Below are 13545 nucleotides of genomic sequence, written 5' to 3' on the forward strand. Positions count from 1 at the left end.
GGATTGTTATCAGGAATGTCCCGGCTTGGCAGAAAACAAGGGTTCAGAGAAGATGCAGTTGTTCTCATCCAACACAGCAGGTAAAAGCTGACATCAAAGGGCATAGAACTTAAGAGTCTTGAAAATAAATTAGAAAATTGTGGAATAATGCTATGACTGATCTGAATTTGAATATTCCTACAATTGAATGTATGGTCAATTCTGAAATTATTGGATGAGTTCATTCTTCAGAATTTCTTCTGCTTTTAAAGTTAAATGCAAGACCAATGGTAGTGACTAGTTATATTTGGCAGGATTGTAAAAATTGTTATCCTGATACTTTATTATAACTTGTCACATCTGTTCAATTTGTAGCATGCTTTTGTTATTAGAGAACGCCCTGAAACAGTGTTAATAGATTTGATCCAGCGGACAAAAGATGCTGTCAGAGAGCTCGATAACCTCCAATATAGAAAGATGAAGAAAATCCTTTTTCAGGAAGCACATAATGGGCCTGCAGTTGAAGCCCAAGAGGAAGAGGAGGTATGAAAGATTTGGGTGATCATAATTATTGTTTTATTTTGAATAGATCAATGTTGTGAACAGAGGTTCTGTATTTTAATTTGAAGAAAATTGTCATTTGTTTCCTTGAATTTTTTGATATTACAATACTTTTTTTTATTTCACAAAAGCTGGAAGTCTATTTGTGACACAAATCTGAGCATCCTGATATATGTTAAATTACTGTTGTGTTAATTTAAAAGTTGTAGAATTCTCTTTTGGATTTGTCTACTTTAGTAAATTACAGAGAGTAGGATGGCTTCAGATTTAATGTGTTTCAACAAATATTGTATGTTCCTAGTTAATGTAAATGATTTTTACTTGACAAAAAGGCATGCTTTGTTGTCAGATATAGTTTGGTTGTTCTCTTTAGTCTGTTATAAATTCAAAATACAGTTTTGGTAGCTATAATGGTTATTGCGTTCTAATATTCTTATCTTCTACCTCAAAGGAACCTGAACATAGTGTTGGTAGAACGGGCACAGTTAACAGCGTGGGGAGTAATCAATCGATACCAAGCATGTCTATCAGTGCTAGTAGCCAAAGCAGTAGTGTCAATAGTCTTCCAGATGCTTCGGATGATAATAGTGAGATTGCCATGATGCAGGAGGGAGATCATACAGTGATGTCAAATAGCTCTGTTATTCATCTAAAGCCAGTAAGTCTTTTTTCCCTCAATTCACTTTACTTAGAATGCATGTAGATATTTTGCATATTCTGAATATTGGGTGTAATGGAAACATTTTTGGATGTCTTTGAAAAATCAGTGTTTATACATTTCTGCACAAGTGTAGAATAATCAAATATTTTTTTCAAAAGCAAGTTGAAGGTTTTCTCAAAAGGTTTACAAGTTGAATTAAGGCGGTGTTTCTTTCAATTAAGCTACACTGAAAAATTGGAAACTAACAATTAATGCTATGCCTTAAAGGGAAATAATCAGTAATACGTATAGGATCACTTAACATTGTTTTGTTTTCATATGTGCCACTCAACCAGGTTTTTGTTTTTAACTAAAGTTACATCTGTATCTTCTTTCTTTGATTTACTTCATTGGTGTGTACATACCTAAGGTTTTGTGCAAAAACAGTTCAAATGTTTACTCAATCTAACCAATGACTTTGACCAAGCGATTGGAGTAAATTGTGTGACTGGGTGCCTTTTTTCTCTTCATTAAATTTACAGAATGCACTGAAATAGATCTTCCTCAACCCTGGCCAAAATATGAAGTTTTTTTAATCTGTACAACTTTTACCTGGGTCACTTTAATTTTGTTGAACATTACTCTACTCAGATGAAGGCAGTAATGGAAAGTTTTTGTTGCAATATGTGAAGCCAACCTGAATATAATCTAGGATTTTGCCATCATTTTCTGAACTAATTGATAATATTTATTCTCTAGGTCAAACAAGTAAAAATGGTAGCATTGATTAAGTGTGAATGTAGCCTCTGCCAGCTTTACAAAAAAAAAATCAACTTGCACTACCAAATTCCAGTTCAAGCTGCTGCTCAACACTCTTCCTCACTTGGTATTGTTTGTAGTTGGTTATGATTCTCTACTTATGTTCATAGTTTCAAAACTGCATTGTCTAATCAAGTAACTAAAGGTGTAATTCAGTGTGAGGATGTAAAAGCAATATTAATTTTATCACTGTCCCAGTAAAGTAGTTCTTTCTATTGCCTGAGATCAATGGTTCATTAAATCTGGCTTGAGACAAAACTTGCAGGCTCAGCAAAATCTTCAACACCTGAATACTTGCACTCATTCATTCTGCCATCTTAACCTTCCTTACACACTAACATTATCTCCCCAAGGCTCAAGAACCTGAGTGCAGAAGTCTTCCACCCTCCATTCCATCCCACTAAATTACTCCATCCTCACTTCATGCTATAAATGAGGCAAACTGATGGACCACTTAGTGTCTGTATTTGAACCTACAGTTACATGTCTGCTTTATTTTGAATTATTCTCATTCCATCTTTATTGTGTAGTTTTTATTCCATTCCTTCCCCTTTCCTGATAAGAAGTAATTGTATCTGTGAAGATGGATATATGCTGAGCTTTTTTCCTAACAGCTTATTGCTCAACATCCTGTAAACAATGTGCTAATCTCATCAACCCAGTGCAAACTTCAAGCATAAATTCTTGCTATTTTAGACAAGTACAGGGATGAATTGCTGTGAGCTGTTTCTATGCAGTACAGTCTTCCAGTCCAGTTATTTTGACATTTATGCTCTACATGAGACACTAACTGCAACTCCATTTTTCCTCATAACTCCTGAACATCTACAGCCTTAAGGTAGAAGTACCACTTTCACCTTCCTGTAATTCATTACCGCAATGATTTTCAAATTTTCTTAGCTGCTCCTTTAGCAGTTTTCTGATGTTTGAAATAGCTCTCTCTTCCTTTTTCTGTCCCTGCCCTTGCAGTGGCCCTTTCCCTGCAGCCTCCTTTCCTTGTCTGTGCCCTTGCAGCGGCCCTTTCCCTGCAGCCTCCTTCTCTATGCCCTTGCAGCTGCCATCTCCCTTTCCCTCCTTGCCCTTGAAGCCACCCTGTCCCTTTCTCCTCCCTACCCTGTTGTCAGGCTATCCCATTCGTCTCCCTGTTTATGCAGCCGCCCACTCCCTTTTTCGTTCCTCCCTTGCAGGTGCCCTTTCCCTTCCTGCCCTTGCATCTTTCCCCTCTCTCCCATCCATTTTTCATGTCCTTATTTTCATCAACACCTTGTGGCCTCACTGTCCACTCCCAGTGCCTTGTGCCTCTTGCCAATTTTGCAGATTTAACAACCTCTTCTGGCATGCAGTTGTCTGCCTCCAAAAAGGTAGTTTTTGATGCTTCCTCCCAGTATCAGCAAAAAGACTGCACCAATGATTAGCTATCCTTCCGCACCATAGCTTTTGACCTCATGAGGCACTTGACTCCAGGAACCCCCCACCCCTCCCAAATATGCACACCAGCTCTTTGCCTCTCATCCAGTTCCTTGCCGTTTCTATCCATTCTATCTATGTGCAACTTTTCTTTGATTAATTTTCCCTGTAAATGAGTGTTTGAAAGTGATTTGAAATTTCAGGCAGATTCACTTGTCACCTTTGATGTATTTGAACATTACTATCCTCCTCCTGTAAAGGGGTTGCAGCATAAATCCATTGTCAGGCACTGTATTATCCCATTTAGTTTTCCTGCTGCATTTATCTTGTTAAATGCATCTTCTCCTCCTGGGAATGGATGTACTGCAAATAATTGTAATACAAACACAAGCAATTGTCCACTTTCCAACACTTATGTGAAATCTTTCCTCTGTGCTCCATCTTGTGGTGTTTTGAAAACTCAGAAAATTCAGTTTTTGAGACAATTAAGGTTGCAATCTCTTAGGCATTCTACCCCCAGACATACTGAGTCATCTGTATGTATTTGTGTTCAATTCATTCTCGAGTTTGGTAAAAAGACTAATATGCATTTTAAGATTAATCAAAATTTTTCTTGCATAAGCTTTGTCTCTTTTTAAGACAACATAATTTAACCATGATTTGGAGATGCCGGTGTTGAACTGGGGTGTACAAAGTTAAAAATCACACAACACCAGGTTATAGTCCAACAGGTTTAATTGGAAGCACTAGCTTTCACCTGATTATCACCTGATGAAGGAGCGTCGCTCCGAAAGCTAGTGTGCTTCCAATTAAACCTGTTGGACTATAACCTGGTGTTGTGATTTTTAATTTAATCTTGGTTAAGTTTGAGATATTAATCCAGGTTACTTAAAATTTGAAGTAAATTGTAGCTGAGTTCTTAAATTGCCTGTTTCTTTTTTGAAATTATTGTTACACTCATTTTGACTAAGAATTAAATACTGCTGAAAATGTGTTGCTGGAAAAGCGCAGCAGGTCAGGCAGCATCCAAGGAGCAGGAGAATCGACGTTTCGGGCATGAGCCCCCCTTCAGGAATTAAATAGTTTGGTTTAAATTTTTAACTATTAGTGTCAACCTCAGACGTTTGAAAAAAATTGGAAATTTAATACTACAGCATTTGGAGTTGTCAGTATTAGGGGATCAATTTTTTTTAAAAAGTTCATTAACTAGATCAGGGCGTCGCTAGCTAGGCAGCATTTATTGCCCAGAGGGCAGTCAAGAGTCAACCATATTGCTGTGAGTCAGGAGTCACATGTAGGGCAGACCAGGTAAGGATGCAGTTTCCTTCCCTAAAGAACATTTGTGAACCAGATGGGTTTTTCCTGACAATGAATTCATAGTCGTCCTTAGATTCTTAATTCCAGATACTTATTGAATTCAAATTCCACCATCTGCCGTAGCATGATTTGAACCCGGTCCCCGGAATGTTGCCTGGGTCTCTGAATTAACAGTCTAGTGATAATGCCAATAGGTCATCGTCTCCCCATAAATGAGATTAATTCAGTGCTTTTTTGACTGCACATTGACATTTGTTAAGATTAATATCAATTAATACGAAGTATTGTGAAAGCTGCTATAAGTTACAAGCCTGGGCCTTAATTTTCTAGTTTTTTTACAGTGGAAATGTATCCCAAGCAGTGCTGGGGATATCCACATAGTAATTTTGTTCCATGGGTTTTGCTAGACAGTACAACCTAAATAAAGTTGAGTGTGGCCTTGGAGTTCTACTGCAGCACGAGATTGCTGCTATCCTCCGTGTTGTTGATTAAAGTGTTCAAACAAATTTAAATTAGTTTTGATCCTTTTTCTGATGCCCTATGTAAGGGAACCATGTGAGAGCAAGCCCTTAGGCTGTATTTTTTGGCTTGTGTCTCATTCACACTTGAACTTTTGAATGTAACAGGAGGCCCTTGAATGCGGCATATTTCTCTGATTATCACACCCACAGATGGGTAGCTTATTTTGTGCTGCTTGGCCTAGGGTGTTGTGGTCTCAAAGAAACTAGGGTGCATCTACAGTGGATGAGTACTGTTTACTATTTAGGAAAATGAAAAAGAAAATCTATGCAATTAAAATGTATTTTTATGGCTGTTTTTGATCACTTAATTTTTCTTGCTTTCTCTACTTGTCAGGATCATGATCACTATGGTGAAGAGGTTGACCACAGACGTGGAGGTTCAGAACCTCAATCACCACCTCCAGTTTCACGCCATAAATCACACTACCGAAACAGAGAACATTTTGCCACAATACGTACAGCTTCTTTGGTGAGTAACTTCATTGGGAAGCCAACTGCAGTATTTGAGATTACTCCTGTGAAAAATGCAAAAGTAATTGTATTTTTTGAGGATTTCACTAGCAAGAGAGATGGTGGATTGATAAGTATCCACTTTTGGAAATGTTATTGACCAGACCAAGCCCCCTCAAAACATGTCAAGGAGATAGCCTAGACCCTAACTTTTTCTTACTTTAAAGGCAGGTGCCAGGTGTTGCACGTTGATGCAATTTAATCAAATTACCTGGCCTGAAACAAAACACAATTTATTCATGTACTATCATTAAAGGACAACAAAAGAACGAAATTGGAATACTAACATAATTCAATTAGAAAACTTAACAGAATAATAAATTATTTAACTACTAAACAGTAACTGTTCCAATATACTAACATCCCATAAACATGCCCTCGGCAAAGGCAGATTCAGTAAAATAGTTTCGCATGCATTGGCAACAGGAAGAGAATCCTAGCTTTTAGTTGTAACAAAGAGAGATGTAGCAGTTTTCGCAATCTCAATAGCTACTGAAAGCTGAAATAAAAATCTTGGTTCTACGGGAGCTTGACCCTACCCATTCCAACTTTATTTTTAAAAATCCAAGCCATTACAAGCTGCTTGCTTTATTGGCTTGTGGCAAACTGTTTAATACCTCTGTCTCAACCTCCCTTCGTAACAAAAAGGACAACATTCACCTCTTAACGCTGTAGTATCGTCACAGAGATTACAGTATTCGCAAAAATGAGATTACACCAAATTAGAGGTGCCTTTGTGACATGATAAGCCATTTTGGAGATGCAAAGGCAAAACATGGAGATAAAGGGAATGTTCTTTGATTGGCAAGTTCAAAGTGACTTTCCTCACTTAAAAGTATTTCTGTACAATATTTTACTAGACACTTTAAATAATCATTAGTACATTATTGGTAAATTGCCTGTGTGTTATTCATGGAGAGTTGATAAACCTAACTTTTTTGAGAGAAGAATGAGTTGGACAGAGATTTCAGGAATTCTCTAATGCGCCACCTACTGGATGTGACCAGAAGCTACATTTTGCAGGATTTCCATTTTATTTGCCACTTTTAATATTTATTGTAACATAAAAATGTAACTTAAAATTGATACATTAAAGACTGTGCTAGGAAATTATGTTTGTGTAATAAACTTAGTTGATCTCCCAATACAATGCTCATGAAGAGTCATGATCAAGCTCTACCTTCAGATAAAGTAGGTCAGAGAGCAAACCAAAACATGGTTGCAGCTTCCAAATGCAATTCAGTCCTCCATTCAAATTGGCATTCTCTCAGACTTGCTATTCTCCAATCACTCATTTGTCCCTCACCTTGCTCCCTTTGTGTTCTCTTGATCCCATAAATATCCAACTATCTAGCTCTTCCTATAACTCGTAGTTTAATGACTGCCCCTACTTTTTCCTTTGCAACGATTAATTCAACCCATGTATTTCTATCTTGTACCACATCTCACTTCAGAGGAACATGATAACTAGGAGCAGGAGTAGGCAATTCAGTGCCTCAAGCCTGCTTTGCCTCTTAGTATGATTTTGGCTGATTTAACCTTAGCCTCAAATCCCCTTTCTAGCTATAACCTCTCAACCCAGTACTAACTAAAAATCTGTCTGTCTCCTTAAACTTGCTCACTTGACTGGCTCCCAGCACACTTGGGGTAGTGAATTGCACAAATTCATGACTCTTTGAAAGAAGTACGGTGGAAAGATTTGAAATTAATGGGGAACGAAAACAGGAAATTATAGACATCTGTAGCAGGGAGCATGTGAGAGTCCATTAAAAAAAAATTAATAGCAGAGCCCTGTAAGACAGTGACAGGATTGGACAGAGACAGCATGGATTTCTGAAAATGAAATCATGCTTGACAAGTCTGTTGCAATGTTTTTCATACTGGAATAGGATTGATAAGGGGGAGCCAGTGGATGTGGTTTACTTGGATTTCTAGAAGGCTTTTGATAAGGTCCCACATAAGGGATTTGCATGTAAAATTCGAGCATTTGGGATTAGGGATAAGGTTTTTGATATAACTAAAGAACTGGTTGGCAGATAAGAAACACTGGGAATAAACAGGTCATTTTCTGAATAGCAGGCAGTGATCGGATGAATATCGCAAGGGTGAGTGCTTGAACCACAGTTATTCACAATGTGTATGAGTAATTTAGATGAGGGAAATAAATGTAATATCCCCAATTTGTAGATGAGACAAAACTGGATGGGAGGGTGAATGAGAAGGATGCAGAGATGTTTCAGTGTGCTTTGGACAAGTTGAGTGAGCAGGGAAAATGCATGGCAGATGAAGTATAATGTGGATAAATATGAGGTTTTTTCACTAAAACAGGGAGGTGGATTTTTATCTGAATGGCAATAGGTTACAAAAGGAGGGAGGTCTGATTAAACTCTACACAAAAATAAAACAATAACTGTGGATGTTGATTATCTGAAACAAAAGCAGAAATTGCTGAAGGAATTCAGTATGTCTGACAGCATCAGTGGAGGGAATTAACATTGAGTCCAGTGACCCTTCTTCAGAACATCTGAAGAAATTTTAGTTTCCTGATGGAAAATGTTGCAAATGCAAAGTAATTTTCTCTTTTATTTCAGAAATTGAGAATATAATTAGATCTTGCAGTCAGATTGAGAGATCTTCCATTACAAAATGTGGACATAAGCTTTTGTAATGAAAATTATGGACATAGAAGTATAACAAAAATCTGACAACAGCACATAGGCTTTTAAACATCTATTTGCACTGTTTTAAGATCATTAATATAGATTTGAATTCTGTCTTTTGACTTCCAAGGTAATTGAACATTTTGGCACCAATGAAACTTTGGGCTTTCAGGACTTATGGAAAGTTTCTCCGTAAGAAATGGAGAAAATTATTTTTCAAAACACATTGGTATAATGGAAAAAGAGGTATCTTCCATAAATATAGTAGAGCAACCTGTTCATCCTATCTTGTTTGCCGTAAAGTTACTGCACCAAACTATTCCTGCTTCAGGTTATCTTTGAACTTGTTTTAAATTTTTTTGAAAAATGTTGTAATAGATGATGAATTTACTTTAATGGCATGCAGCAAAGATATCAATTGGTCATCTTGGCATAAAAGCTAATTGAGTGAATTCTGTTTGCGCATCATAATTTAAGATTGTCATTGATGCTTTTTTAATTTGCAGTTTTTAAAAAAACTATGCACCCATAATTTTGTGCAAAGTGTTGAATACTACTGGAAAATTTTGCTGCAGGTAGTTTGAACAAACGTTAAAAATTTTCAGAGGGTATTTTGAGGTTTTCATTGTGGTTCGTGGCTATTAAGTCAATGCATTGCTTTATTTATAAAACCTTTTCAGGTTACACGGCAAATACAAGAGCATGAGCAAGATTCTGAGCTTCGGGAGCAGATGTCTGGTTATAAACGCATGCGACGCCAGCATCAGAAGCAGCTAATGGCGCTGGAGAATAAGCTCAAAGCAGAGATGGATGAACATAGACTACGGCTTGACAAGGAGCTAGAAACACAACGCAACAGCTTTGCTGCAGAAATGGAAAAACTTATTAAAAAACACCTTGGTATAATGGAAAAAGAGGTATCTTCCATAAATACTTACCTCCTTACTTAGTGCAGTATTTCTACTGATTGACGTATTGATGTTTAAGTTGACAGTGTGGTTAATACTGTGACCTGGGTAAAATTGCTAATATATCAGTGTCTGATTGTGGCTTTGCATTGATATTTGGCTTTACAGCACAATTCACTTTCATGTTGACCCTTAGTGAATAGTTTAAACTGACATCGTCAACCTGTTTATTGCTACAAATTAAAGAAACCTCCCATACCTCATAACCTGGGAAAACTGAAAACATGGAATTAATATGTCATCCAGTTGAAATAACCAGAAAGAACGAGCATTATACTTCCTTCATCTTCAGATAACCATGCATGCTGTATTTGCACTGAAATTAACAGAAAATACCAATAGTAACAGTACATGTTAATTGAAACCTTTTTTCAAACCTGGTCCTCTAAGGATACAACTTTAGCAGTAACATGACAAACGCACAGCTTGCAATGCAATCAGGTTTCAGCTGCTCTTCTGGTGAGAATCCTGTCTGATGAAAATCCTTGCTATAGATTTGTGCCAACAATGGAAAAGTGTTGGGAAAAAGAAATTGCTAAACAGCAGGAAAACCTACATTTAAAAATGATTTAGAGGTGCCATTGTTGGACTGGGGTGTACAAAGTTAAAAATCATATAACACCAGGTTATAGTCCAACAAGTTTATTTGGAAGCAGTAGCTTTCGGAGCGCTGCTCCTTCAGGTGGTTGTGGACCACAACCACCTGACAAAGGCGCACTGCTCTGAAAGCTAGTACTTCCCAATAAACTTGGTGTTGTTTGATTTTTAACTTTGTACATTTATATAGTGTCCTTAATGTTGAAAAATATCCCATAGAACATCACTGTAGTGTAAATTAGTGCCTGAGCCAAAGCAAGGTATGAGGAAAGATTATTAAAGCTTTTGGCACATGGGTAGTTTTCAAAGGGGATACTGATACTGACACTGGGGAATGAGATGGGAATTTAAGAGCACATAGGACAACAGTCTGGATTTGATAAAGGGGTAGGGTAGGCACTAAAGGTTTGTGGAATGTGTAGTTGTAACAGCATTTATGGATTTTGTAGGAAGGAATTCAAACATGAAGATTTTAATGTAAATTTGAAGTACTATAGGTCAGCAAGCACAGTGCTGATGGGTGAATAGATATGAACTTATTGTTGGATAATATGTAATCAGAGTTTTGAAGAGATTTATAGAAGGTAAAGGATAGGAACCTGGCCAAGAATGCAAAGGAATGGTCAAGTCTGAAAAAGATGAAGGAAAGCATTTCATAATGCATTTGTTTTTGTGTTTAAGGTGGTTATCATTTTATGATTTCAAGGCCTCAATCATGCCTTTGACTTAATTTTGTCCAAACGGTTCTGAGACTTTTGCAACTTTACTGTCTTAGTCTTCCAGCTCCTTACTGGTTCCTAGTATTTACCTGCATTGCTTTTATCACCTACTGAATGTAAGGAGGAGTGAACTGAGGGGTGTGACAGCTGAGTTCATGATAGGCTCATTTATGGTATCAAACCAGTGCTATAGCACAACCAACAGGTCAAAGATGCACAAAACAGTCAAATGGATGCTTATTTTCTACTATAACAAACTGCGCTGTGCAATTCTAAACTAATTACATTTACTGACTGAATATTTAGTAGGTTAAACTCAGCCGGAGCTGTATTGGTAAATTCAGAATTCCTTAGTGTGCACTTTTTGAAAATTAAGTCATGTGTCATTTTTGAACTTGGGCATTTGTAACATTATTTCACTGTGTAGAAACTATCAAACTAACTACTCATTGTCATTAAAAACTCATCTCGTTCACAAATGTCCTTCCAGGAAAGGAAATATACAGTTCTTACTGGTTTGGTTTACACGTTACTCCAGACTCAAATTGACAGTTGTTATCTTCCCTCTACAATAGCCTTGCAAACCATTAAGTTGTGCCAAACCAGTACAGAAAAATTGAAAGATACTAAGACTAAGTAGACTGCCCAGCATTGACCCAGGTGCCTGTATCTTCAGTGGCACACCGTGCTCAGCCAACCCTGCAAAATCCTCTTTAACATCTAGGAACTTGTGCCAAAATTAGGAAACCTCTCTCACTGACTAGTCGAGCAACAGCCTGAGATACTGAATTCCACCTTATAGCAATGTCCCACACATGATCATTGCTATTCCTGGGTATGACCTGTTCCATTGGCAGGACATGCCCATCAAAGTTAGCAGTCCGTATCAAGTGACACTGGGTATCCTTAACATGGTCTTTGGACCTAGAGGTTTCATACATGAGCAAATGGTCACTGTGGTGGGCCATTCACCACCTGTCTACTGTCTACAAAGCACAAGTCAAGATTAAGATGGTTTACACTTCACTTACCTGGGTGAGTACAGCTCCAACGTTGGCAGTTTCTTCAATCAGGATAAAGCAGCCCTGCTTGATCTGCACCTCATTCAGCAATAGTAGGCAGTGGTGTGTACCATGCACAAGATGGATCACATCAACCTTGCCAGGCTTCCTCCAGCAACACCTTGTAAACTCCTGACGAGTCACAGGAAAGGATGAAGACAGGAGACATGTCTGAACACCATTGCCCTCCAAGCCAGCATCGACAATATAATCATTCTTTAAGGGTCGTTGCATCCAAGATCTGAAACCATGGCGGCACGGTGGCGCAGTGGTTAGCACTGCTGCCTCACAGTGCCAGAGACCCGGGTTCAATTCCCGTCTTGGGCACCTGTCTGTGTGGAGTTTGCACATTCTCCTCGTGTCTGCGAGGGTTTTCTCCAGGTGCTCCAGTTTCCACCCACAGTCACAAAGATGTGCAGGTTAGATGAATTGGCCATGGTAAATTGTCTGTAGTGTTAGGTGAAGGGGTAAATGTACAGGAATGGGTTTGGGTGGGTTGCTTTTCAGAGGGTCAGTGTGGACTTGTTGGGCCGAAGGGCCTGCTTCCGCACTGTAAGTAATCTAATCTAATCAGGTGGCAGTACCTGCAGAATGATGTCAGTAGTTCATGGGGCTCACCACCACCTTCCCCACACTCATTTCATGAAAGCAAAAAAGGCAAGTTTGTAGCAATGCTTACATTAGTGTTCCTTTTGCAAACATTTTTGACCTCTGAGGGACTGATCTTTGTGATTCCAGGAAAACAGCTTAGATTTTAATTACTGGAGGTTTTAGTGAGGGTTTTTAATCACTTGAGGGTGGAGCAATAGTGTAGATTGGTTTTATGAAACATTCTTCTATTATTGACATTGCCAAAGTTCCTTTGATTGCCGAGCAGTTAATATACGATTCACATCCATGCACCTTGATAATGCTGCTAGATGTTTATCTGGGAGAGAGAGCGACTAAAGTCTAGTTTTCTTTAGAAACGGTGGTTCTAAAAAGGAATCTATTCTTTTGTCTCAAAATTTGATTTTGTCATTTTAAGACCAAAGCAGTTTCTACTGAAGAAAAGAAATTTCAGCAGCACATACAGGCACAGCAGAAGAAGGAATTAAATAGCTTTCTTGAATCACAGAAGAGAGAATACAAGCTACGTAAGGAACAACTAAAAGAGGTAAAAAGATGCCTATATACCATTTATATTAATGAATAATCTTCTTCAGAAAGTCAGCACAAACACAAAGTTGGATCTGTGTTGGAACTGTTCTGTGATTCTGCGAAAACTTTGTGGGTCAGGTCATTTGTATGATGTGTCTCTAAACTATTGGCCTAGTAACATTAACAACACTGTTTTGCAACACGTATCACAGTGAATTTTCCATTATTACAAATCAAAAGACTGACTTATGAAAATCGAGAACTGGTGGTACTCCTTTCATGTTAGTGTGCAGTACAAAGATTTTTTTAAAAATGAAATAAAAATACTTGGTTTTATTTCATCTTTGCGGATGAGCTGTCCATGTGCCTTATTTATTTTCCTTTTTTTTCCCTTTGGTACACACAGAATCGTAAAAATTCACAATACAAATGGAGGGCATTCGACCCACTGTGTCTGTTCTGGCTTCCAAGAAAGCATCCCAGCTAGTCCTAATCTGTAGCCCTATCTCCATAGCCCTCTAATTTCATCACTTTCAAATATACATTCAGCTCTCCTTTGAAATCTTCGATTGAACCCACCTTCACCAATCTCCCAGGCAGTGCATTCCAAATCCTAATGACGTTTATTCTCATCTCACTGCTATCT

General features: G+C 38.0%; 1 protein-coding gene across 5 annotated transcripts in view; it reads left to right on the forward strand.

The window, feature by feature from the left end:
* Positions 1–13545, forward strand: part of taok1a (TAO kinase 1a) — a 178193-nt gene that overhangs the window by 135017 nt on the left and 29631 nt on the right. For all 5 annotated transcript variants that reach the window (XM_087977314.1, XM_087977315.1, XM_043718405.2 and 2 more), the window contains exons 11-15: positions 355–522; positions 992–1198; positions 5579–5713; positions 9095–9331; positions 12787–12915. In XM_087977314.1, coding sequence (XP_087833440.1) covers positions 355–522; positions 992–1198; positions 5579–5713; positions 9095–9331; positions 12787–12915 — 876 coding nt within the window. The remainder of the gene's footprint in view (positions 1–354; positions 523–991; positions 1199–5578; positions 5714–9094; positions 9332–12786; positions 12916–13545) is intronic.

The sequence above is a fragment of the Chiloscyllium plagiosum genome, unplaced genomic scaffold (genome assembly GCF_037043375.1).
Source record: "Chiloscyllium plagiosum isolate Xiang-an unplaced genomic scaffold, Cpla_swu_hap1 HiC_scaffold_31, whole genome shotgun sequence".
Classification (NCBI taxonomy): Eukaryota; Metazoa; Chordata; class Chondrichthyes; order Orectolobiformes; family Hemiscylliidae; genus Chiloscyllium; species Chiloscyllium plagiosum.